Raw genomic sequence first — 26,922 nt, 5'->3', positions numbered from 1 at the left:
TGTATGATATTTAGCCAGTAGCAGCCTAATTGGAGCTATTTCATCAGCTGTGATTTACATTAGTAATGAACGCACTTCACTATTATGCTTGCGTATATAAATGAGGTATGCACATGTTTACATCGAGATGCAGTTTGCAGAAGCAGGTGCATGTTAATTAAAATAAATCCGAGGATGAATACAGTTATAAAGAAATGAAGGCCCTTGGAAATTTAGTCAGGCGGGGTCAATTGTTTATCGACGTACGTAAGTCCCAGCTTACCTTCTCTTCTCTTCTGTACCCTTTCCTTTTCATGCAGTCAGGACAAGGAAATACTGCACCATTATTGTTAGTGTATCTGCGCAGATGGATGGTGATGGCTAATGTACTGATTTGTTCTGAAAATGTTTATTAAAATTGTTTGGTAAATAAATGTTTAATGCAGTTGTTGTGGTTCCTACAGTATGTACGTTCGCTTCTATCGCAATATCTCAGATATAGTATGTATAATGTTATTTCTATAATAATGGTAACATGAGTTAAATAAGAACATAATACAGTTTACGAAGGAGAGGAGGGGAATCCATTCGACCTCTCATGTCCATCTATAACTTAGTGATCCAGTTTTTGAATATTCCCAAATTGTTGGCACAGCGCTGGGGAGTTTGTTCCAGATTGTAACAACTTTCTGTGTGAAGAAGTGTCTACAGTCTTCTGTCTTGAATACTTTTCAGCCCAGTTTCTATTTGTGTCCATGCAGATCTGGAAAAGCTCCTCTGGTTTGATGTGGTCGATGCCTTTCATGATTTTGAAGACTTTAATCAATTTCTTTCTTGAAGTTCTTCCCAGAACTGTCCACAGTATCCAGATGAGCTCTAACTAGTGCATTGTACAGTCTGAACATCACTGCCCTTGTTCTCAATTCTACACTTTTGACAATATACCCTAGCATCGTGTTTGCCTTTTAATTGCTTCCCCATTGTTTGAATGGGGAAAAATCAACTCCAGCTTAAATACATTTCTTACAAGCATTACAGCATATATTAGGTACACATGGACCTTGTGTTCCTGCAGACCACATTGCTGAATCGTTGAGTATTGTTAACCCCTGGACCAGCTCTATCTTTCGTTACCATGATTAATGTCAAAACACATATGTTGACAAGTAACTTCTGTTTTAGGATCATCTTGTACTGAGTACCAGTGGCCTTCAAGACCTGCTCTAGGCTTTCCCAGCACACTGCACAGAGGTCGCCCATCCTAAGACAGAGATACACTATACACCATGTTTATATTGAAGCCATATAAGCTTCAGGTTCAGAGCATTAGAAAGGAAGGTGTTCAACGTATGATTACACATAAGGGATGTATTCTTATGCTATAATAGTATCAGATTGTAACCTACAGTTACTATTGATTACTAATCTACTGTAGTATCACTACTTCTGACATGCATATTCATACTCATATTCATTGCACAATATCATAGGCAATAACCTATCTACTATTATACTACCTCCACACTATCACTGATGCCTACTATTCCTAAAAACTTTGAATAACCTATATCTATGACTGATTCTAACCTGCATACTGGCATCAAAAAATTACACAGTAATATAAAATGCAAAAACAATATATTTCAAGTTTGTTCTTTAATTATTTGTCTAGATTTCATCAACAAAAAAATACTATATGTATAGGAAATATATTTTTTACACACAGGTATATGTATTCCAAATAATTTATCCAAACAAGTTGTATGATTCAGTTGATTATCAGTGATAATGTTATTAAGCTTTATTGTCATTGCTTAAGACAAATATAGGTCTTCAGGTGCCTAAAGCAAATAATTATTCTACAATTTCTAGTCAGTAATCCTTACTTGTTTGTAGTAGTAGAAAAGACGGATAACATTAAAGTGTTGCATTAGAAAGTTGTAAGCCATATAATTGAGGTTGGATTAGTCTATATGAAGTTATGGAGTAATTTCCCTGGCACTGCATGTATATAAATTATATATCTAAAAATAAATAATATATGGTTAATTAAAAATATTACTGTAAATATTTGTCAAAATTTACATAAAGTGTATAGGTATGGCTATGATAAGTATATTGATAATAAGAATCACCTTTATTCTGGACTGTGATAGCAATATCATGTTTCATATTAAGTAATTCATGTTAAATCATTTTGACATCTGAAACTTCATTCATTTTTCACACTGACAAAATTGCTCCATGATGTTTACTATGTGATTTCCTTAATCTACCAACATATGGCTAACAAATACTTGTCAAACTGTACTAAATTATAATATTCACTAGAGGGCAGCAGCAGAGCATTTTTCACATCAGCTATTTTGGCACATTTTATTAGAAAATGAGCTATCCCCAATTTAGTTTGCCAGATTTAAGAGGTTGTGTTAAAGTGGTTTTCCTAGTTAGGAGTAAAAGGTCAGTACACTCTTGTGATTTCCTCTGATTAGCATAGTTGGAGGAAGGTTCTTGGTGAGAGTGTCTAGCCAGGCCATGTAGAGGTGGTCAGAGACTGACCCCTTCCTCGCGATGGGCAGGCTCCTGCACAGTACAAGAAGACACACTGTTAGACAATGCACAGATTTAATTTTCTTGAATGCTTACCGATTTGCCAATAGAGAAGCCTGTTGCATGTTGATAATAAAATACCCTGGTCTAGCTGCCTTACTTAATACACAAAACAATTGCTTACAGTTGATTGTCAGGTGATTTTAAGGAGCAGCTGTCCCTCCGTAGCCCAAGTCTGTGTGTTCTCTCTTTCAATTTAGAGCGACCTGACAGGCGGTACTTACAGAATAATTAGGTTAGCGGCTCTAGAGTTCTCTTGTAACAGTTCATTGAGGCGAACCTGACGATACGTCTGGAGAAGGTGAAAGGGGAAACAAAATGAAAAAAGCCATAAATGCATGAATTCAAGTGCAAAAGTCCAGGTCACATATTCTAACTAACGTATTGCAGGTTATTCTACCTTTTCTTTAAACATTTCCAGTTCAGAATCGGTGATTTTCCACGGGCTTTCCTTCTTCACTGTTTCAGCAGCAGCAGCGTCTTTATCGTTCTCGTGAAGTCGGTATGGCTCAATCGCTTCTTCAAAGGACTTCCAGCTGTGAAAACAAGTCACGCAGAAGGCAATGGCATACTATTTTGAAAATGTGTTTACATTAGCATTTTATTCTTGTTAATTTTTCCCACTTCTCTGTAAATGTCCATTGACAATCCTGTAAGTTAAGAGATAAATATATTACATACATATGGAAATAGGTATTTCGGTATATTAGCCTTTTTTATATCACTGTACAGCATTTAAGCAAAAGTGAAAAGGATTGAAGTAAGAAAATGGAAAATCAAGCGATAAAGGTGTATTATATAGGCTACTCTATTGCCTAAATGAATACTTCTCCATTACTGTGGTGTGCAGTGAAGTGATCAAAAGGAATAAAGCTAAAAAGAAAAAATCAAACCAAAACACCATTACCTCTAATCAGCAGAAAACTGTATTTTTGAGAACCTGATATTTGGTTTTCAACAATACTTATTTCTCTAGGTTCATAATGCCTTAATGTCTTACCTCTCTTTGTTTGGTTTAGTGTTGATGTCAGCAACAATATGGATGTCCACAAATTCTATTCTGAATTTGCTCAGGAGTGAGACCATTCTAAAAGGGGAAAAAAGCGTTTAAAAAGGCAGTTTTATGAATTATTGCCAATGTCTATATATGACAGACCTGTATCTATTGTAGCGATTTTTGAGTTAATGTAATTAATGAATCTAGAACTTTCGATTTATGCAATGTACATCCAGATTGTATTTTGCCTTGATTATTATAAAAATATATATACATACGCTGCTTTGTCTTCATCTATACGGTTGGCCTTTCCACCAATGAAGACCCTAATCTTGCAGTCTCTCCATTTCTTGCGGCTTGTCAGTATATGTGGGATCAGCAGAGTTAAGCCTGAAATGGTAAGAATATAAATAATCGTCATCTGCTTCCCTGTGCTTTATAAGACTGAACTTAGTCTTTGATCATTCAATTTGCTTGTTGCTGTAAGATAAGTGACCCTTTATTGAGCTCTTGACTGATTACAGATACATATTCAAACAGTATATTCACATGTACTCATAACATATCTCTATATAATGATGAATTAGATTGAAATAGATATTGTCAAGAGCTTTCTGTTTTTATACAATTAAAACAGAAGGCATCTCACTCACTGGATAATCACTTAGAAAAATATTGCTGATGAAACTAAAAACAATGTGATAAAAAATAATAACAATTAGTTCTGCCATTTAAATTTACATTTAGATATAAGGTTCATTATATCACTAGTGATAGCTCTTTTGCAGGTACGTTGCTAAGGATACATACAATGCACAAGCATGTAATCCATTACGTGCCTTAGTAATGAGATAATTAACTGAACGTGGCCCTGCTATTTAATGACACACAGCTCCAAAAGCTAGGCATTTATTGCACAAAAACGTTTGTTACTAGGCAGGTGTTTGTTCTGTTAAACTAAAGAAAAGCCTGACAAAATATTCAACTTAACTTGAATCTCTGCAATGTGCATTCTGAGTAAACAGCTGTTAATTCAAAAAGCATGTTGTTTAGTATGTTATATCTATGACCGTTTAAATGATAGCCCTAACCACAGTCGTTTATCTACAAACAGACTCATGTTGCCAGCTTGCATTTAGGCACTTTCTTAAAGCGTTGTGGTTTGCTCGGATAAAAGCAGCTTAGTATTATTGTTATTATTATTGCCATTGAAAGAGGGGCTTTGGCAAGCCAGCAGCAGATCCATTCAAATCGTACCTCCATCATCAAATAGCCACCACACATCAATGGTACCCTTGCCCTGCTTCTTTTTGAATTGGGCACTTGCCTCCACCAGCCTCTGGTTAAATTCCCCCATGTGTGCTGTCTGGGCAGTGTTGATGGAAGGTGCTACAATGAAACAGAAAACACCATGAATATCCCTCTGGAGCCAGAGGTCCATACTGGAGCCATGTATGGATTAATGATCATGATTTTACATGTATCAGTATAAAATGTATCCTGCCACTGCACAGGAAAAACACAGATAACCTTCCAAGTGTCCCTTGAAATTGAAAAATATAAGCAACCTGATTAGATTACAACAAAGCCAGTTTCATGTAGAACATTTTATGACATTTATCATTAGAGAGAGGCTCTTGTCGTTTTATTTAGAATTTGTACATTTAATTTTGTTTTCCAAAACATAATGATAACTTTATTACTGTTTTCATTTGTCAAACTTGCCATTTGTGTCTGTTCTTGGAATAAATGGCTGCAAAATTGTGCCCTGTCTGCCCTGATCCACAAGTCGAGATAAAGAGAAATATTAACAGAGGTAGCTAGACAGCTCTCTTTCTCTCCATCTCCGGGGACTCTTTTGAAGGGATCATGGGAGGCACACTGTTATCTTTCTTGAAACTTCACAATGAACAGCAAACCTGACTTGCACACTTCACTGACCCTGTCAACCAGTTGGAAAGAAAACTTACAGAAAAAAATATATATTTGGACCTTGTGGGAAAGCTAAAACATTTCTGATGAAGGGAATTATTTGTCAATTCACTTGATTTGTACTGGCATTTTAACTTGGTCTTCAATCCCCATGTAACAGGACTGACATGCTCTGACCTTGAACATAGATAATGTACACCCAACAATGTTCAAAGGGATGCAGCTTATCGCATCACTGCCTCTATAGTTGCAGCCAGGAGATCTGGAATACTGAGCCGTAGAAGTAGCATTGTGCAGTGGCTGAGAAGAAAATGCATCACAAATATCATAATGGTAAACTTAAACAAATAAATAAACAACACCATAAAGGTACCTTTTGCCTCTGGTTTAGAGATTTTAAATGTCTGAGCTCTCTTGAACAGGCCCCTGATGCCACCGCTCCCCGCGTTCAGTTCCTCATTCTTAATGGCGGCCTCCAGTGCCTGGCGCTCTAATTCCAGTCTATTGATTTCTTCTGCAGTTTAGGAAAAAAACACCATGTGAAATTCAATTTACCAAAATACTGAAATTTACAGTAGCAAGAAATAATATTGACAGCAAAGAAAAAGAAGAATCCTTTGTGCATAAGACACAAGAACTCAAAGTCATTTGAAGTGGATTATCTATAGGCCACTGTATTGGTACTATGGTTCTTCTCTCAACGACCATGATGTAGACTCTATAGCATAGCACCTAGATACAGCACATATCTGAACCTTCGTTGTAGCAGTCAGACTTGATTTGCTGCTGTGTCTCAGCACTGGTACAGTTTCAGACTGCTAAAAAGGCAACAGTCACATCTGGGGAATGTACCTGATAACCCTACAGCACTGCAATCCTTTTGCAGAGAGGATGACCGTCAATAATTCATTGAGGATTTGGGCTGGCATCCAAACTTGAACCCAGACAAATTGCTTAAGGCAAGCATGTGTTTAATACATCGATCTGAAAACGAACTAAGGCTTGTAACATTAACGTATGTCTCCTAGACGAAGCGCTTTCCCCCACGGAGCAGAGACCGTACTCCTTCTACTTTCAACAGCACGTTTCTTTAAATTGCCAACTGATAGGCTCTGAGCTTCTGCCACAAATGCAGGTAGTATGGTATGTCTGAAAAGTGCCACATGCAGAATGTTAACAGCAAATACACATACCTTGAACCTGTAGAAAGTGAGAAATGTCAAGCCCTTGACTGATCCTCAGCATCACGACCCCATAGTCAAAGTCAAAGGCATCGCTTTATTAATATAAACAATAATGAGAAGTAGAAGAAAAAGAAAATAATTAATTAAACCAAATCACTTGCAAATGTATATAATTATGACTTTGAATCATGACTTACTGTAGTACACCAATGTAATGCTGTATGTCCAGAAGAGTGGCTTTTCTCCAGTCTTTCTTGAATCCAATGACCAGAGTGTTTGGCTTCATGCGACCAAGACCTGAAGCCTAATTAACACAGGTTGATTAACAACAATCCAATTTTCACACCAAGGGAATTTCCAAATGAGTTACAGGCTGTCTGTAGTTTCCACCTGCGCATTGTCAGCCAGTGTTTCTAAATTGGTCCACAGAGAAGTGTTCTAAGATAATGACCTTTTACAGCCTATAGCAGCGGAGATAATGTTTTCTGTGTATATTTCACATCCCGAAAAGCTGCGGTCATGAAGGTTTTATAGATCTCTTCAAATCAGCCACTGCTTCAGTCTTTCGGTGAGAAATGAATGAGCTGAACAAGCTTAATGCAGAGATTATTTTATATATATATACACACCGATTAGCCATAAGATTATGACCACCTGCCTAATGTAGGTCCCCCTTTTGCCGCCAAAACAGCCCTGACCCGTCGAGGCATGGACTCAACTAGACCTCTGAAGGTGTGCTGTGGTATCTGGCACCAATACGTTAGCAGCAGATCCTTTAAGTCCTGTAAATTGCGAGGTGGGGCCTCCATGGATCGGACTTGTTTGTCCAGCACATCCCACAGATGCTCGATTGGATTGAGATCTGGGGAATTTGGAGGCCAAGTCAACACTCGTGATTCATCAGACCAGGCCACCTTCTTCCATTGCTCCGTGGTCCAGTTCTGATGCTCACGTGCCCATTGTAGGTGCTTTTGGCAGTAGACAGGGGTCAGCATGGGCACCCTGACTGGTCTGCGGCTACGCAGCCCCATACGCAACAAACTGCGATGCACTGTGTGTTCTGACACCTTTCTATCAGAACCAGCATTCACTTTTTCAGCAATTTGAGCTACAGTAGCTCGTCTGTTGGATCAGACCACACGGGCCAGTCTTCGCTCCCCACGTGCATCAATGAGCCTTGGCCGCCCATGACCCTGTCGCCGGTTCACCGCTTTTCCTTCTTTGGACCACTTTTGATAGGTACTGACCACTGCAGACAGGGAACACCCCACAAGAGCTGCAGTTTTGGAGATGCTCTGACCCAGCCGTCTAGCCATCACAATTTGGCCCTTGTCAAAGTCGCTCAGATCCTTACGCTTGGCCATTTTTCCTGCATCTAACACATCAACTTTGAGGACAAAATGTTCACTTGCTGCCTAATATATCCCACCCACTGACAGGTGCCAGGATAACGAGATTATCAGTGTTATTCACTTCACCTGTCAGTGGTCATAATGTTATGGCTGATCGGTGTACAGTGAGGGAAAAAAGTATTTGATCCCCTGCTGATTTTGTACGTTTGCCCACTGACAAAGAAATGATCAGTCTATCATTTTAATGGTAGGTGTATTTTAACAGTGAGAGACAGAATAACAACCAAAAAATCCAGAAAAACGCATTTCAAAAAAGTTATAAATTGATTTGCATGTTAATGAGTGAAATAAGTATTTGACCCCTTCGACTTAGTACTTGGTGGCAAAACCCTTGTTGGCAATCACAGAGGTCAGACGTTTCTTGTTGTTGGCCACCAGGTTTGCACACATCTCAGGAGGGATTTTGTCCCACTCCTCTTTGCAGATTCTCTCCAAGTCATTAAGGTTTCGAGGCTGACGTTTGGCAACTCGAACCTTCAGCTCCCTCCACAGATTTTCTATGGGATTAAGGTCTGGAGACTGGCTAGGCCACTCCAGGACCTTAATGTGCTTCTTCTTGAACCACTCCTTTGTTGCCTTGGCTGTGTGTTTTGGGTCATTGTCATGCTGGAATACCCATCCACGACCCATTTTCAAGGCCCTGGCTGAGGGAAGGAGGTTCTCACCCAAGATTTGACGGTACATGGCCCTGCCCATCGTCCCTTTGATGCGGTGCAGTTGTCCTGTCCCCTTAGCAGAAAAACACCCCCAAAGCATAATGTTTCCACCTCCATGTTTGACGGTGGGGATGGTGTTCTTGGGGTCATTCCTCCTCCTCCAAACACGGCAAGTTGAGTTGATGCCAAAGAGCTCGATTTTGGTCTCATCTGACCACAACACTTTCACCCAGTTCTCCTCTGAATCATTCAGATGTTCATTGGCAAACTTCAGACGGGCCTGTACATGTGCTTTCTTGAGCAGGGGACCTTGCGGGCGCTGCAGGATTTCAGTCCTTCACGGCGTAGTGTGTTACCAATTGTTTTCTTGGTGACTATGGTCCCAGCTGATTGATTGATTGCTTCTGTGGACAGGTGTCTTTTATACAGGTAACGAGCTGAGATTAGGAGCACTCCCTTTAAGAGAGAGCACCTAATCTCAGCTCGTTACCTGTATAAAAGACACCTGGGAGCCAGAAATCTTGCTGATTGATAGGGGATCAAATACTTATTTCCCTCATTAACATGCAAATCAATTTATAACTTTTTTGAAATGCGTTTTTCTGGAATTTTTTGTTGTTATTCTGTCTCTCACTGTTGAAATACACCTACCATTAAAATTATAGACTGATCATTTCTTTGTCAGTGGGCAAATGTACAAAATCAGCAGGGGATCAAATACTTTTTTCCCTCACTGTATTTATATATATTTTTTAATAATTATTATTATTATGATTTTTTTTAACATACTTCAAAAAACCAAGAGCTGTTTATCCCATGGAGGGAAGATGCACACCACTAAATTGTGACTGCATTGTCAGGAATTTTGAAGTAGAAATCATAAAAATAAAAAATGCCCTTTTAAAATTGCACTTCATCACTCCCTAGGCTTCCTTAACAAAATAAAAGCAGTTAAATATTCCTGACAGCCTGGGTTGAGTTCCTGTACCTCGAGATACTGTATATGATTGAGGCCTTTCGTATATCATGCTTTATCATGCCTTAGGTATTTTGTGGCCAGGAAACGTAATGAATATGCATGACAAAATGAATCATCGGACCATTACTACATCCTTTCAGTGCAGCATTTTTTACTTTTTTTTCCATCTCAGCTTAAATGCTTACTTGCAGGAGGCTCCTTACTCCATCACGAAAGTTATCACCGGTCACGGCGGCGTAGAAAGCTTTCCTTTTATTCTTGTTCAGCCATGCCTGGTTCTTTTCCAGGCTCCGGTTTATTTCCTTAACCATCGCCTTCCGCGGGCCCTGTTTCATATGAAATCGTTTTAAGCAAATGTGAAATTTTGAATTCAGTTCTTCTTCACATGGCCTATTACAGCTGGCTTATTACAGCAGTCCCACAAGAAAATTAAATGGATTCATTAATAATTTAGTTCAGGTTGTGGATCTAATTTCTTGAATGTATAAAAAAGTAATATATTTTATTTAAAATGTATTCTGCATCCATGCCCTCAGGTATATGCATTTTAAAATTATATAAGCTGCTGTGCTACAGACAACAAATGGGGGAAAAAATAACTGTCGATCTACGAGTTTAAAATGTGCTTCAGCCTGGAATATTAAAGCTGTGTGCTATATTTATATACGATCTTGGCGATTATATTAAATGTTTTGTTTATTAATTGAAATTAGTTTTGAGGTGAATGGGAACAGGTTTTTTCCATAGAAAGTTGTTCTGGGTTAATTATCATAGTGTATTATTATTGAGAAAATCTTGCTTTGCGAACTTACAATGAACACCTGGCAGGAGAGGCACATGCCGTAGTTCTTGGTGAAGGAGTGTGCGATGTCAAGGAGAGCGGGCCTCGTCTTCGGAGCCCCTGTCAGCACCAAACACTGCGGCCTTGCAGCAAAACAAGTTCATATTACCAATGAATAAGTATGTACATTCAGGTTCTGTGCCTTGATATGAGCATCTTATAACACTTATAACACATTGAATAAATACTAGGAAACGTAGTAATTGCAAGAATTGTTACACTTCAATCAGCAGTGTGGTTCTTGGTCCTCTGCTAATACAAAAGTGGATCCAAAACGTAAATGTTTTGTGGAATCCCCATGTTACGCAATATCATTGAAAAATGTCTTACAGGCCTGTATTTCTGTAGATGTTACCACAAATTCCTACCTGAAGTTTTTGATGTGATCATCTACACCACTTAGCATGAGCGCTTCATTCAGGGCGTTCACATACTTCACGGCCTGTGTTGAGGAGCCCCAGTTCACCTCTGGAGAGGAAAACAACAAAATTAACAAAATGATTCAAGTAAGATGCAGGGATCTTTGTACTTTGTTTGAACAGATTAACCTGCTTGTACAAAAACCTGGAAGACCCTGTGGCCTGCGAGAATCATTATTTCACACTTACGTTTACATAGCATTACGATATCCTGTTCAGGTGCAAAGTAATGCATCTTCGGAGTTTACTAGGTGGTAATAACAAAGCTGTCAGTGTCTTACCTGGTTTCTTGACGGTGACATAAATGTATAGGAAGATCTCAATGGTGTATGTAATCAGGGCTGCCCACCAATTGATAACAAACATCACTGCACAGCACAGGACCGCCCCGAACAGGGCCACCCACATGTTGTAGTACTTATACCCAGGTCTCCAACCTGTGGGAAAAGTTGTCATGTAATGCAGGAAAACATATATGCATTTGATTTATTTTTGGCTATCGTTATAGTTTTCTCTACACTTTAAGCACAATGAAACTAAAACTAAAAGGCAGTTCTTAATGAAGATATTGCTGTGTGACTGCCCCATTAATGTTTATCAAGAGCAGAATAACAGGGTTTTGAAGAATAAGTAAGCCCTATGGAGTCTCTGCTGTTACGTACTTAGATTAAGACAGTTTATGAGTCTGTTTGTCCAATTGCTGCTCAAGGGGGCCCATAATACAGGACTGAATACAAGTGGGGAAAAAAAGGTAACCTGGTGATTTGGCATAGGAGGCGTGGAAACAGGAGAAGTTGATGAGAGCGTACGAAGCCAAGAAGAAGTTGGAGATGATGGGAGCAATGGTGTTGAGTTCGGCTGGAAAAGCAAAAGCATAATAAAAACAAAATGAGATGGTGATGCTGGTTATTGGTACGATATGAATTCACTCTGTGCTAGACAGACATCAATTGAAGTCTTGTTCATTTTTTTGGGCCATAATGGACAAGGAGGGCAGTGGTTCTGAACTGGGATCAGACCTATGAGAATGAAGGCCACTGCGATGATGAACGTGAGGATGTAACCCCTCAGGGGCTCATTGTTCTTGCCATGCCCTTTGGCGAAGAAGTGCAGTGCTTTGTAGATGTTATCCTTGCACAGAGCCTGTGTGAGGGACAGAAATGCAAAGTGACTGGAGGTTGAGGCTGTGGTCATACAATATATACATTTTGCATACACCAACAATGCATGCACTGTATTTAAATGAACTGTATAAACTGAAGCCGTGAACATCATACATTAATAATAATAATAGGTGTGAGGTTCTGGCTTTTGTATGTGTCTTTTTATTTTCATGCATCACAGTGGTAGCTCAGATGATGTTTCGGAAAGCAGTAGCAGTGATGCATTTTGCAATATCTGATATTCTGTCATGATGGGTACCAACATATTTCCCCCCCACACACATACTTATTTTGCAGTTTTACTGACCTGGAAGACTTTGGGTGCACTGACAAGGGAAGCGAGGGCTGAGGAGAGAGTAGCTGAAAATATCCCTGCTGTTATCAGAGGGCCGAACCCAGACACCATAGTCATCACCTGAATAACACGAAACAGGAGAGGTCAGGAGCCAAACACTTTAACCTCAGAAAAAAACACTTTTCCTTGTCTGCTTTTAGTTAGTATATTGATATACAGCAAATTAAGGTTATTATATATTTTTTCACTTTCAGTTTCCTGAAAATGCTAGATTACAACCCCTCTGCAAATTGAGAGTGAAGACAAGCAGAACCTTTTCTTTTATTTCATTATTTTAACTGCTTTGCCCTGGTACTTATTTAGTCATGTAGATACTTCGAAATCTGCTGGCACGGGCATAATTTTATGGGATTATGAATTCTGCTGTCTGGGAAATTAAACTAAATGTACTTGGGGAAGTAAAAAATAATAATTTAGGACAACATTTACACAACCACATAGGCATGGATATAATTTATGTTTTTGCTATAAATTACATTTTTGCATATATGTAAGTGCATCAGAACCGCTCGGCAGTGCCATACCTGGAAGTTGTTCATGAGGCCGTATTGGCAGGGCTGGGTCTTGCAGGATGAGAAGTCGTACCCCAGGATGCAGGCAGCAGAGCCGTTGCAGTTCAACGTTGATCTCAGCGTGTCGTTGATGCTGCCGGTCGCGTCGCGCACCACAGTGGAAGCTTCACAACGACAAACCAGAGGCTTAGAGACAAACGCGCCTTTCTGTTTAATTCATCATTAGTGTTTATAAGATCTCAGACGGTCAAGGGGTGCTGAGGTTGGATGTCAGAATTGAAGATGGGCAGAACTGAGGGGAAATGCATTACTGAAGGTGTGGCTGAAGAGATATTGGGAGTGCTGTTTGCAGTGTGTATGAATTGCTTCAATACATTTGTCAGAAAGCCTAAGGAACCAGGAGGCCTGTGCTGGTCAAATGTGAAGTGTAAATTAGCTTATCCATCTGTATTTTCCCTCGTGTTCCCTAGAGGGCCCATCAATCTTCACAGACATATGAGAGTAAATGGACCACTGTCTCGTCTGATTTTATGGCTGTGACTGTATCAACTTTAGATTTATGTGGGCTCTTTAAAGTGCCTTATTGGCATTTCGTATTCAAGGTGTTCCATTGATTTTGGAAAGGTCCGCAATAACAGAGTACTAAGCCTCTTCTGCATGGCGTGGGGAGGCACCAGGCCAGCTGTGTGATTGAATGGAGCTATTTTCTGTGCTTTTGTGTTGATTGATTTTTAAGCACACCTCGGTTTTGTTCAATACCCACTTTTTTTTAAGATTTCTATTGTGACGTAATACAATTGCTGATCAATTTGTCTGAGGCAGCAAGTGAAGGCAGCTAAGAAATAAATAAAACCAGTGTCAGAACAGTATTGGTAGCTCAGGCCACTGGCTCAAGTGTCGTGTAGGTCTGATAGTGTTACAGTGGAAGGTAGATACTAACATTCAAAAACAGAAACTCCTGCACAAAACGAATCTATGTATTAAATAATCCATGAAGTTAAGAGCATGAAGAGCAGCCAAAGGGAAACATGTCGTGTTTCCCTTTGGCTGCTCTGATATTGTACATGTGCTTAAAACGTCATGAATGTCGACAATATGTGAAATTAAAACATTCCTAATCAGCTGTTTGAACTAGTACTGAACTAAGAATGTCCATTAGTGTAGAATAGAAACGGTTTTGCAACTGGTTTTAACCACAAGGTGGCGTTCAGAATTAGGGATTTCTATTATTTTCAATACTGTATATTGTTTACAACAGGGAAGCAAAAAATATATAATTTTTCATATAAATCTAGAACATCGGAGCCATGCATTGCAAATATGCAAATATATAGTTTTTATAAAAGACTGAATTAATCATACAACACCCACGTTCAGTCGTTTATTGTAGGTATAAAATAAATGAGTTCAGGTTTATAAACTGTTCTGTGACATATTTCAATATATAAATTCACATTCACATATTTCTCTTAGCAGTTTCATATTAGTGATTGCAATTTGCAAGGCAGCGTCAGAGTTTCTGTGAATTTTCTACTTACCTACACAGACTGCTACACCCAGATATGCAATTGTTGTTAATAAAATAGCCAGCATGGTTCCTTTGGGGAGTGCATCCTGAGGGTCCTTAAACGAACAATACATTTTGATTAAAATATCTACTTAAGGTAGAATGCCTGAGGATGACAAAGCAATTTTGTGAATGCCTAGTTTGCTTAACAACGACTTTGTCAATTATATTTAAACAAACACGTCAAACATCTTGTCAAACAAACATTTATTTATTTTAAAATCATCAAAATGTAACACATTCAGTACACTTTGCACTTGAATGTAATTTAACTATTTCCTAATAATATTATTTCTGCAGTTGCTTAATACTGCTGACTGCTACCTTTATTGTAAAACGCGTGTTTCTCTGCGGGGGTGATACCACCGGCGCCGCCATACAGAGGAAATACAGACGCTTACCTCTAAATCGCCCGAAATATTGGCACCAGCAAGAATGCCTGTAGCCGCAGGGAAAAATATGGCAAATACCGAAAAGAAGTTTTCTCCGTCTCGAAAGTCTGGGCCAAAGTTTTCAGCAAATATAGATCCTACCATTCAAGCAGAGAGAGGACCGGGTTGAAATCGGGAAGAAATGTAGTTTGTGAGAAAAAACATCCAGAAGCTTTCCTTCCATAATTGTGTGGCAGGCAGGTGATTCACAGTCTCTGACTATATTAAGGATGTTACATCCTGACAGTGGTGCAGAATTAAAGCTGCTCAATGAATTATGTTCAGTTTCAAATGTTATGAAAACGACTGATTTTGCGTGTTTTTGGATGTTATTGCCGAAAGTCAAAGAGTTTGAAACTACGAGGCCTGAGAAGCCCCTCATGCTCTAATTCGTACATCTGTCCACCGAGCTTGCATTGTCATGGAATGAGTGAACTTCACCATCTTGTTTTATCCATTGCAAGACATCTCTATTTATTCTGCCTATGCCACTTTTATCGTACTGTAAGATGCAGATATGCCAGGCTGCATCATATAATTATTGATGCTTCAAAGGGAGGCCACATACATCAACTACATCCTACACAGTTAAACTAGCTTTCAGATATAGAGTAGAAATTGCTTTGGCCCTTGCAATACTTTGGTACGTCTTTCTTCAGTACTACTTTCCAGTACATACTAACCATGATAATTAAAAAATCCCCTGGATTCCTTATCCTTGTTGGATGGGATGACTGTTCCCACAAAGAAGTTGGCGATAGCCACCAGCAAGATGATCAGAAGGAGGACCTGAGCCTAGAGATGGAAATGCAGTACTTTAGCCATTGTCCATTTTTGTTAGAGAACAAGGAAGCAAAATGATAAAGAACACACTGATGAGATCTAACATCACAAGAAAGGACTACATATAATTCAATTAAAAGTGATACCAAATGAATAGTAGAGGTTCTGAAAAATATTCAATTGGATACAGAGGTATTTATTTAATGAAGAGATAAATTCATTCTTATACTTTTCAAAGTCTCATCACCGAATATTGCAACTTCATTAAACAATTAAATACAATCAGTTAATAGATATAAAGACCTTAATATGAAGCAAAATGCAGGCAATGAAGAGCAAATTGTTAATAATGTCTATTCACCTTTGCCTCCCACTCCATTCCAGCCACGGATATTCCCAGAAGCAAAGCCACCGTAATGCATCCAACAATTCGAATATCATTAACCTGATCTACCATTATTGCATCATTATCCTGCAAGATAACACAGCAGGGCAAGAAATTGATTATTATACTGATGAATTGTATGACAGTACTCACTTGTCAAAATTTAGATCATTTAAATGATAAACACAGACATATATTCCTAATTATTTTCAATGTTTGGTATGATTTACCTTTACTGAAATATTTGAACTTAAGGTAATTACATGAAAAATTTCCACAATTAGATATAGGCTACTTATTCATCAAAATGTCTTGTATATAAAGTCTTTAGGAAGATTTGTTTTCTTTGCAGTGATTACATTTACATTACATTTCGTATCATTTCTGAAAAAGGCTTAGAATCTACCTTGAGAAGGTCAACCACGGTCTCGGCAAACCCAACAACGTACATGGCTACAGCTACTGCATTGGCAAAAGCAAAAATCAGGCCAATCGATCCCCCAAACTCGGGTCCTAAGCTTCGGGATATCAGGTAATAGGCACCACCTGAAAATGGAATAAAGATTGAAAGATGAAAATGCGATATGAAATTCGCTTTTGTTGCAGTAAATACATGGCCAAGATAACAAACTAGATTTAAGAATTTTCAAAAATAAAACTGAGTCCTATATTCCAGTTATAAAAGTGTTTTCAAAACAGTACTTGCATGCCATCTTGCTTTCACTGGTGATTCCCTGACAATTTATAGTTTTCCCTGTGATTCCAGCTGCTCTTCTGCTACCTCCCTGACTGCTGGAAAATCATGTTCCCCACAGGTGGGATTTCTGGTTTCAGAAGCTGCCTTCTCTGATTCGTCATTGTTTCTCAAATCATTCAAGTGAAAAGGCAATCGGGTGTAGTGGAAGTGAAGGCTCTTGGGTCACAACCCAAAGACTTCTATTTGAAGTGGATGTTAAAGGACATTATATTGAAAAACAACACAGAACTGGTATTCTGATGCTGGAATATACTCGATTAAAAAAGTTTTGAATGCCTGTCTACTAGTGCTTCTGTGTTTTTGTCAGAACAGGAAACACTACTTTGGCACTAGGTCCATTTTTAACATATTGTAAGTTCTGGGGTTAGGGTTAAGATTAGGCATAGTGTCAGGACTGCAGTACATCAGGCGTTCCTAACTATGTATTTCTTACACCTTTGAACAACTAAGGAAATAATGAGAATTTAAGTGGTAAGTTACCTCCCCTCACCACACCGTTGGTACAAATGGCCGACATTGAGATGCCTGTTAGGGTCGTCACGACGACGCTCAGCATAATAACCACAATCCCGAGGCCTAGAAACGATACCATTACAGAAAAATTGAAACTTTTGATTGTGACAACGGATACAAAGCCCATTAAGACAGCTGCCTGAAATGCACTTCTGTTGCAGATTTGATCTTGTTGCTTATTTTAATTTTCATTACAGGGAGCCACGTGTTGTGTAGAATGATGATGCTCGTGCCCAGCACCTTTGGTCCCGAACAGTGGAGAAGGATGGGACTGGCGCTATGAGTTAGTGAGGTGGGAGCAGGATGAACACTCACAGGTACACTGACCTTGCTGGACAAATGCACTGAGAATAAAGTCAGCAGTACACAACTGAAAAATAAACATACAGGCTTTACTTAATTTGATATACACCAGCCATAACATTATGACCACCTGCCTAATATTGTGTAGGTCCCCCTTTTGCCGCCAAAACAGCCCTGACCCGTCGAGGCATGGACTCCACTAGACCTCTGAAGGTGTGCTGTGGTATCTGGCACCAAGATGTTAGCAGCAGATCCTTTAAGTCCTGTAAGTTGCGAGGTGGATCCATGGATCGGACTTGTTTGTCCAGCACATCCCACAGATGCTCGATTGGATTGAGATCTGGGGAATTTGGAGGCCAAGTCAACACCTTGAACTCGTGATTCATCAGACCAAGCCTCCTTCCTCCATTGCTCCGTGGTCCAGTTCTGATGCTCACGTGCTCATTGTAGGCACTTTCGGCAGTGGACAGGGGTCAGCATGGGCACCCTGACTGGTCTGCGGCTATGCAGCCCCATACGCAACAAACTGCGATGCACTGTGTGTTCTGACACCTTTCTATCAGAACCAGCATTAACTTTTTCAGCAATTTGAGCTACAGTAGCTCGTCTGTTGGATCGGACCACACGGGCCAGTCTTCACTCCCCACGTGCATCAGTGAGCCTTGGCCGCCCATGACCCTGTCGCCGGTTCACCGCTTTTCCTTCCTTGGACCACTTTTGATAGGTACTGACCACTGCAGACCGGGAACACCCAACAAGAGCTGCAGTTTTGGAGATGCTCTGACCCAGTCGTCTAGCCATCACAATTTGGCACTTGTCAAAGTCGCTCAGATCCTTACGTTTGCCCATTTTTCCTGCTTCTAACACATCAACTTTGAGGACAAAATGTTCACTTGCTGCCTAATATATCCCACCCACTGACAGGTGCCATGATAACGAGATTATCAGTGTTATTCACTTCACCTGTCAGTGGTCATAATGTTATGGCTGATCAGTGTATTCTATATATTGTATGTGATTTTTATGTGTAAACATAACTAAAAAATGTGGCTGGCGTGTAGTATCCAGTGTTGGTGCAGGGATATTGTGATGTATACCTTAGTTTGGATGTCCAATGTGTAATAAGCAGGCAGGTGAGGTAAACAGAAAATATCAACACCAAGAAAAGGGGTTAAAATGTTGTCACCTTTTCTGAGGGCATTAAGCTTAAATGAGTCCATACTGAAATAATTTCTGACAGCCTTAAGCCACCAGTCGCACCTTAAAAAACTAAGTAATACTTCTGTGAAACTTCAAAGACTCACAAACAGCCCATTTGGAGGACTAATTGTGCTCCAAGTCCTGAAGCAATAACAGCGCAATACAGAAATCCAAACTTTCCAATTCCAGCTTGGACCCTCTGGCTTTTCTTAGTCATTAGATATGCATCATAAAAAGTTCTAGTGCCAGTTTGTCAGGCACAGTGCTTGTGCTGAATGAGGTACATGCATAAATAATGTGGAGCGCTTAGTAGCCCAAAAGCATCAGTTATTAGCTCAGTAATAGCATCATAATTATTTACCACCCACATAGAATCATTTTTTTTTAATTGTTACCTTTGCAGTTCAGTCTGTTTGTGTATTTAGTGAGTTGTTCTTGAGGTTTTACCTTTTAGGTGAAGGGCATAGAGAACTCTTAATTATTAGCTGGACTCAAACCCTTTCTGACAGTCATAGCTGTTCTCTCGTGTTTTCTATAATTTCAATTCTCTCAATAAACATCGACCCATACCAGGAAGACTTCATGCTGCTTTACTTCCCAGATCCCCAGTCTCACTCTTTAAGACCTGAACATTACTAACACTATTTGTTCAAATCACACATCTGAGAACCTAATCAGAAAAGATCTTTCTAAGGCTTAACAACATATCCCCTTGCAAATTACAAACTTTCCTGGTTTTATTTATTTGAGGTGAGCTTGTACTCTATTTAAAATTTTTACTTTATGAGAAAATTTAAATATTGAATTTCGTACTGCTTACATTATTGGAGTACATCCAGTTTTTTTTTTATGATTTGTAATATTATTAAACTGGAACTAAACTTTTCAACAGGGAAGTCGAAATAATGTCCATACAAACCCCGCCCCAAACAAACAAACAAACCAATTCAATCCACTTACCTATCCCGGCTTGACCAAAAACCCACGAGAGTCGAATAAAAAGCATGACTCCCCAGATGTTTAACATGCATCTTACCTGTAAAATTAGAAAGTAAAGACATACAGACAGACATAAGATTAGAAATAATGTCAGACTCGAGGACACAGGGAAGGCAAAGGAAATGGGCAAAACCCTGCTAGTGGTAATGCGGTGTATAGGCTAATACAGTGTATATGCTATCATTTAAGAAACACATTTTTTTTGCATGTGCTAACACTTAAAAATGTAATCTGCTATATGCAGTTATAAGGTGTTTGCACAAAACATGAAGAAGAGTGAAACCTATTATTGAAGTAGAGCAACAATTATAAACAGGAGCTGTATATTTGATGATGTTTGGAAGACTCACCAAAACCCCCTTGACCCAGCCAAACTTTACAAATCCACCTTTGGCCGCCACCTGTTCTCCTGTCTCCTCATCTCCAGGCACCCCATCTCCAGAGGGTGGCCCATCAGCTGTACCTCCTGCTTCTATATTCTGGATGGAAGAAAAATTGGTGTGAGAGTTTGCTGCACTTTTGAAAATGTGACTGTACTGTCCCAAGTTATGGAATGTCAACTGTAATATAATTTCTACTGCATAATACAGTGAAACATCACCAGCAATCAAGACCTAGAACATGTTTATATCATACATAGCTTGGTCAGAATTGGCATTGGAAGGTATTTGTTCTGCAGTCTACACTACAGAGTGTCACCTGCAGTGAAGTGTGGTCTTTCACAGGACTTCACAGATCTTGAAAAAAGACCGGGTTTGGAGATTCATAAACGATATCATTACTTACTTACATCTATCATTTTAAATATAACCCACCTCTTACAAATAGGCAGATGAATGGTGTAACGTATGCTTAAGTATATTTCTGAATCGCTACAGCAGGCAGACTTGGTAGGGTTTTAGAAAAGATAAATATAATATTAAATTTGAATTGAATAAAGGGGTTATCTGGGCAGTCACCTTCGTTGTCCAGTACATGAAACAGACTTAGTAGAAGAGATTAATTTCCATATGGAATTGGAAGACAAATATTGAATGTTTATGCAGCACACGAGCAGAGTCCCTTTGAGGCAATGGGTGTTCATGCCCCCTGATTTATTGCAAGTATCCACACCATATTTACATAAATTACTCCTTTAAAAAACAACAACACACACACGCAACAAAAATCAATACATTTGCTTAGGGGAACAATTAGTTATATACTAAGCATTTCTCTGAGCCTCAGTACATTACTGTTGTAACAGAGTATCGACCTAAACGTATTAGCTTGCATACTATGTCTCATTATGGAGTATTATGTGTCACTTATTTAGCAGAGTTTCATGTAAAGATCCATAGGGTTATTTACATTGTATTAAATGTTTTGAATCTGTTATATTTTTATCAGCATTTTTCTAACAAAAAACAGCTGCAAGAAATTAAATGATTGGAAATGCATGGCCACTCAAGGCTCTTTTCATACAGCTCTGACTGATTTCTCTAGTGCCATGTCTAATTGCTAAGAGGATAATTAGGTAACTTTACACAATACTTTTTTGGACTGTTTTATTCTCAGAATAGACAGGCACTTGAAATCAATTAGCAAAGCTTTCTTACACTGAAACACAAACACAACAGTTTTTTCTTTTGTTTTTTATCAGGACCTGAACTGGTGGATTTATATTGTCTAAGTTTTTCTTCTATTTTGCTGAGAATGAACTGTGGATATACAAAAAAGGGGTTTACTGTGATATTTATCCTGGTCGTGGCAGAAACATGAATACAGAATCATGTGAAGACTTTGCATCCTAATGATCTTTCACTCACACTACACGCACATCAAATGGTTTGCTTCATAGTGTAAAATGTTAGCATCCCTCCTGGAATATTTCAGAGAAATGTGTCTTCAATCCATGCAGGTCTGACACTCCAGGGCAGTGCTCAGTCCTGACTGATTTCAATATTTTCGACTTCAATAAAATGACCAAAAGGCAATAATTCCCACATTAATTCTACAAGAACAGAAATGGCTGCTGTGGGATTTAAAGGCTTAACGGATATGTTATATCCTTGGGGAAGACCAATGTCATTTTTACCCAAAAGCAATGACTTCAGAGGAAGAATAATAAAAGCTGATGAATTGACTTAATATATTTAATTTTAAGATCTTAAGACAAGAGCAAGAGACAGTGCCATACTTACTTTTTGGAATTCTTCATGCAGCTCCTCCAGAGACGGCCTGTTGTGAGTGGCCCCACTGACGCTGCCCGGGTTCCTGTAGAAGTCTATCTTGGGCACTGGATCCAAGGTGTTGTGCCCAAAGGTGTGCTGGTAGTAGGCATTGGAGATGCTGTCATACTGATGAAAGCCTCCATCAGAGTTCTTGGTCTCCCCGTTATAGCTGGCATTATGGTATACACCTCTGTGTCCGTTCCCATCTGCAAAGGATGTTTCCTCATAATGTGGGGGTTCATCTTCTGCTGCACAAAAACTCGAACCGGGTTTTAAACGATCGTTTACTCTCTTCACCTGAAAACGGGTCGGACTCTGTATTTGACCATCCAGTACTGTGCTGTATTTATCCATTGGTGTTCTAGTACGTTTTCTTACTACTCTTGTTATTGAAATGAGTGACCTGCAGACAAACACCTCTCTTTACATTACCTAATGAATGGCTTTTACCTAAATGTGTAATGCGCTTACAGATCTCTTTGTGAGCCGTCAGGAGTGCCTCACTTTGGGTACTTATCGAAAAGGTGACATCTTCGTCGTAGTCATATTTATTTACTTAACAAGAGATTATCTTGCTGATTCTAACCTAAATGTCCCTCTCTGAGCACAATGTGTCAAGAAATCTCAGCAGCTGACTTTTATTACTGCCATGTGCCAGGAAGGAAGACTGGGAGAAGGCCATTGGCTCCATCCTTTCATTAACAATTCAGACAGGGTCTTTCAAAGTAGCTAATTTGCATTAATAGGGACAATTTGGGGGTTGCTTAAAGATTAACTTAGTCCTAGATACCAAGAAAAGAAAGGTGATGTAGTTGTCCAAAAGCATGATTCATGCTGTTTAATAAATTAGCACATACTGAACTAAGTTTTTGAGTGTATCAGTGTTCTTCAGTCATATTGTCAAATTAATAAGGTAGGACAGAGTTTCGAAAAAGTAGGGAGAGGGCTGAACTGTCTTTGATTAGCCTAGTACATGGCTTTTGTAGAATATTAATGTTTTTCAATGATAAACTTATGAAGGGCTTATGAAGCTAACTTACAAGTCAAATATGCAATCAAAGTATATTTCTTGCTCTTTTTAGTTCTGATGTTCTTTCTGTTTTTTGGTATATACTTTATGAACATTTTCGAGTGTCATTCCACTGAATGATTGCTGTACAGGGTGTTAATATGTTAATATGATACTATAAGTAATTATGGGAACATGCCCAGAGGGATTTGTTTTAACACACATGAGGTCATTATAGGAATGCATCCCCATTACCAATAAGTTACCACACTCTTATATTTCCTCATTTACACAAATATAACACCTGGCTAAGTGTTAAATAATAACTTACAGAATGACCTTCAAAATGGTTTCAGAGAAATAGTTTCCACACAAGGAACTTCTAAAGTTTCTCTCTGGAAATGGTTTAAAAGTGCAGACTAGCTGTCTAGATTGAATATTTACAAATGCAACATGTAAATTACAGATGGGAAAAGCCCCAATGATCTTTGGGATTAGTTTTGTTCTTGTTTTAGGTTTTTATCTCTACCTCACCAATGTGAGGCTTTACATTTTTTCTCAGCTTTAATATTCTCCATTGATTCCCCAGGAACAATATTTGGAGGTTTAATCTGTAATCTGTAGATTTACACAAGACATAACAGAAATATGCAGGTGAATTTATTCATCTTCCATTTGTTAAGGGCAAGATCTTAGTTGCAGTGCTGCACAGAAAATCTGTGAAATTTTTGAAAATCTGTGAAAGTTTTGAAAATCTGTGAAATTTTTGAAAGCATTCTTACTTTACAGCATTTTTTCACACCTGCCTAAACCTTTTGCACAGTACTGTATATATACACTTTTTGATGCATAAATAATGGTACTGTCATAACAATTCACAATATTGCTGTTAGGTTGTGGCTTGATTATACAGCTTTTGATTCTGACAGACATAATTTTGTAGCAAAGTTACAGAAACAAATACCCACCTGTAATAGTCATCATATATTCAATCAATATTGTTTTCTGTGTTATTTAACAACATTTACGATTTTTATAAATCTGTTGTCCAAACTTCAGTAGTCACCTCAATTAATGATTGTAGAGACATTGCAGTTACGTTGCTCCAACATCCTATTTGTTTTTGTCACAAGTATGAGCACAATGCTGAACTGATATATCTGTAGGTCTACCGATCTACATTGTCCAAGAGTTATTTCACATAAACAGAATTTTGTAACAATGCAGTCACGTTAAATCGATAGCTTGAAAGGCAGGTTGGGTGTCTGAAATATATTAGAAGATGCCCATTAAATTCAGACTGCAGAGCCTGTTGGCTGTGTATGGTGTGATTGACAGGCTGAAGCTAAATCCACCACAGACTGCTTTGTTATCAGACTGTGCCAGCCATGTGTTGTCTGGATGTACTCCTGTTTGTGCTCTCAGGCTTCATGTATAGTAGGGTGCATTATGGAAGAGAGTTCTGTTATGTAAACTTGCAGAACAAAAGGACATCATTTAATATTTCAATCATGTTTAGGGTCACTTGTTTAGTTTAGCACAGTTGCCATTGCCACTGCTAAGTAATATTGGACCAAATAGGAGCATTGTAATTCATTTGACTTAATTTAATTTACAGACAATCAAGGCAAGTTCATCCAAATGTGTTTTAACTTCAACATACTGATTCTTCTCTCCTGTATAGGAATGCCAACCTTCTAATATTGTCTTGGAGTTTCCAGGAATTAGATATTAACTGCCAGGATACTGCAGATGCAACCCAGGAGAAAAATCAATCTGATATGTAATCAGCCGAAATGTATTATTGAATAAATACATTTGAATAATAAGACTGTATTAGTAAATTGCAATGGGATACTTTCTTGTAGGTACTTTTTAATTATGGAATGAACACAAATACATACACTGGAAGAATATTTTAATTTAATTGTTTTGCTGAATCCTTATTTTTGCTGTAGTATGGTTGGAGGATTACAATGTACGTAACATAAATAGTCAGTTAATTATTGTGTACAAAATTTAAAAAGTAACAAATATTAATTTAATTGACAGTTCTGTATAACTAATTTTTGCATCTATAGTGATTGCTCTTGCTACTGCAATGCAGCATCATATGTCAGAATAAAGATTTAGAATATTTTGTTTTTATGCTGTGTGATTTTCATCTCAATGTAATTATCCCAATTATGAGATTTAAAAAGATATTTCTTAGGGTTAGGTTAAAACATTTATAATGAATTTCAAACATAAACATAAAAGAGTGTCAGGTGTCTTGTTGATCAGTCATTAAAGCTGTTATTTTGTGTGACGAAGCCTCCTGTATTCCATTAGAGTTTGCAAACCTGGTCTTTCACAATACTAATTGAATTTATAATTGTGTTGGTTAATCTGAAATCAAGCTTCTTTGTTCTAAATGTACAGTGTAAAGCCCTTCTGTTGTTATATTTTCCAGGTTTACTCAATGGACTTTTAATTGATTAAGAACCAAGCAGGAAATATGATGCTTTAAATGAAGGGTGGATTTTATTAGACAGTGCGTATACAAATGGATGGGGTTCTTGTTTCCTCCTTCAAGTAAGAGGAGAAGAGGATAGAAATCAGGTCATTTCATGCCACATACATGCACAGTACACATTAACAAAACACTTCATGAGAAAAGTATTGTAAAATTACTAAATAAAGGCACATTAACCCATTCAAGGTTTACAATAAGGCAAATCCACACCACTAGAAACACTGCATTCTTTAATTTCTCAGGAGGCACCCACTATACCTCACTTTCAGCTGGAAATGGGAGAAAATAAGTAAACAGAAACCTGATGGATATTCTGCAATTACTATCCTCTTGACCTTTACTTGTGCCTCTGCTACAGAGATGGATCTTGTTTTCTTTTCCTCCTTTATGAGCTGGCCTTGAAAAGCTGAAAGAGCATCTTGGTCTTTGTTTGCTCTTGGTTTCTAATCTCTGGCTTTAAATTAACATTCATAAACCAGCGTTTTGTCTGACTGAATAATGTTCTCTGTGATTGTCTACAATGAATTTGCAATGCCCCAAAGGTGTACTCCATCTGTAAAGAGTTTTGCCTATATGAAATTTAACGTTATTTTGTTTCTATTAGTGGGGTAAAACAAACCAACAATTAAACAAAAATATGCAATTATAGAAATCTGAGTAAAATGATCAGATGGTCAAACATAAACTTACATTTTATTGTGTTAGAATATAGCAACACATGTTGACAGCTCTGCTGTATATATATATATATATATATAGTTTTCTTTTTGTTTTTTCTAACACAAACATGACAAGTCAGTATTTTCTCGCAGTATTAGTAGTCGGGTTGGTCTTCTATTTGTATATGTATTGTTCCAAAATGTAGGCAAGAGACAGGCATGTTCAGTGTGTACAGGTACAACTCTTGGAACAGTAGTTGCTGGAAAAAGATGGTTTGGTGAGGGACAAGTGATATCAAACTTCTTGATTGTTCTTAAGCGCATTGCACAAAGACCTTATCCCATTTAACAAAATGCAGAAGTAATGAGATTGGCCTCAGTTTGGAATAATAAATTAGGCCCTTTATGTAGCAAATCAGCCTGCAGACATACTGTATGTTGTATTGACAGCAGACTGCTGGAATTCCACATTGTGCAAGACCAGTATCACAGCACAGCCAGAAGGTTCATTTTCAAAGCTTTTTACTCCCGAGCAAAAATTGCTCGTAA

The 26,922-nt window shown here is 38.4% G+C and overlaps 1 protein-coding gene across 1 annotated transcript; it reads right to left on the bottom strand.

Moving 5' to 3' along the window:
* Positions 1-1,616: 1,616 nt before the first annotated feature.
* Positions 1,617-22,787, bottom strand: slc12a1 (solute carrier family 12 member 1). Its single transcript, XM_066701400.1, has 26 exons — positions 22,161-22,787; positions 20,328-20,456; positions 19,939-20,014; positions 17,443-17,538; positions 16,612-16,751; positions 16,182-16,292; positions 15,721-15,832; positions 15,008-15,135; positions 14,578-14,662; positions 13,052-13,203; positions 12,480-12,587; positions 12,029-12,152; positions 11,766-11,867; positions 11,291-11,446; positions 10,959-11,058; positions 10,562-10,673; positions 9,935-10,075; positions 6,900-7,006; positions 6,712-6,794; positions 5,892-6,032; positions 4,844-4,975; positions 3,865-3,976; positions 3,590-3,676; positions 2,990-3,125; positions 2,814-2,881; positions 1,617-2,562 (listed from the first exon to the last, which is right to left on the bottom strand). The coding sequence occupies exons 1-26, from the start codon at positions 22,542-22,544 to the stop codon at positions 2,427-2,429; spliced, it is 3,258 nt and encodes a 1,085-aa protein (XP_066557497.1). The 5' UTR covers positions 22,545-22,787; the 3' UTR covers positions 1,617-2,426.
* Positions 22,788-26,922: the final 4,135 nt, after the last annotated feature.

This window comes from Amia ocellicauda, chromosome 4, assembly GCF_036373705.1.
Source record: "Amia ocellicauda isolate fAmiCal2 chromosome 4, fAmiCal2.hap1, whole genome shotgun sequence".
Taxonomy (NCBI): domain Eukaryota; kingdom Metazoa; phylum Chordata; class Actinopteri; order Amiiformes; family Amiidae; genus Amia; species Amia ocellicauda.
Note: the sequence above shows the minus strand (reverse complement) of the source record. Positions and strands in the feature narration are given on the sequence as shown.

What these genes read in the sequence shown, in the direction of transcription:
- slc12a1 (XM_066701400.1), bottom strand. Translation starts at nt 22,544, where the DNA reads ATGGATAAATACAGCACAGTACTGGATGGTCAAATACAGAGTCCGACC. An exon ending in ATATTTCGGGCGATTTAGAG is followed by an intron (nt 14,663 to 15,007) that starts GTAAGCGTCTGT and finishes TGTTCGTTTAAG; the next exon opens with GACCCTCAGGATGCACTCCC. An exon ending in GGGTGTAGCAGTCTGTGTAG is followed by an intron (nt 13,204 to 14,577) that starts GTAAGTAGAAAA and finishes GTCGTTGTGAAG; the next exon opens with CTTCCACTGTGGTGCGCGAC.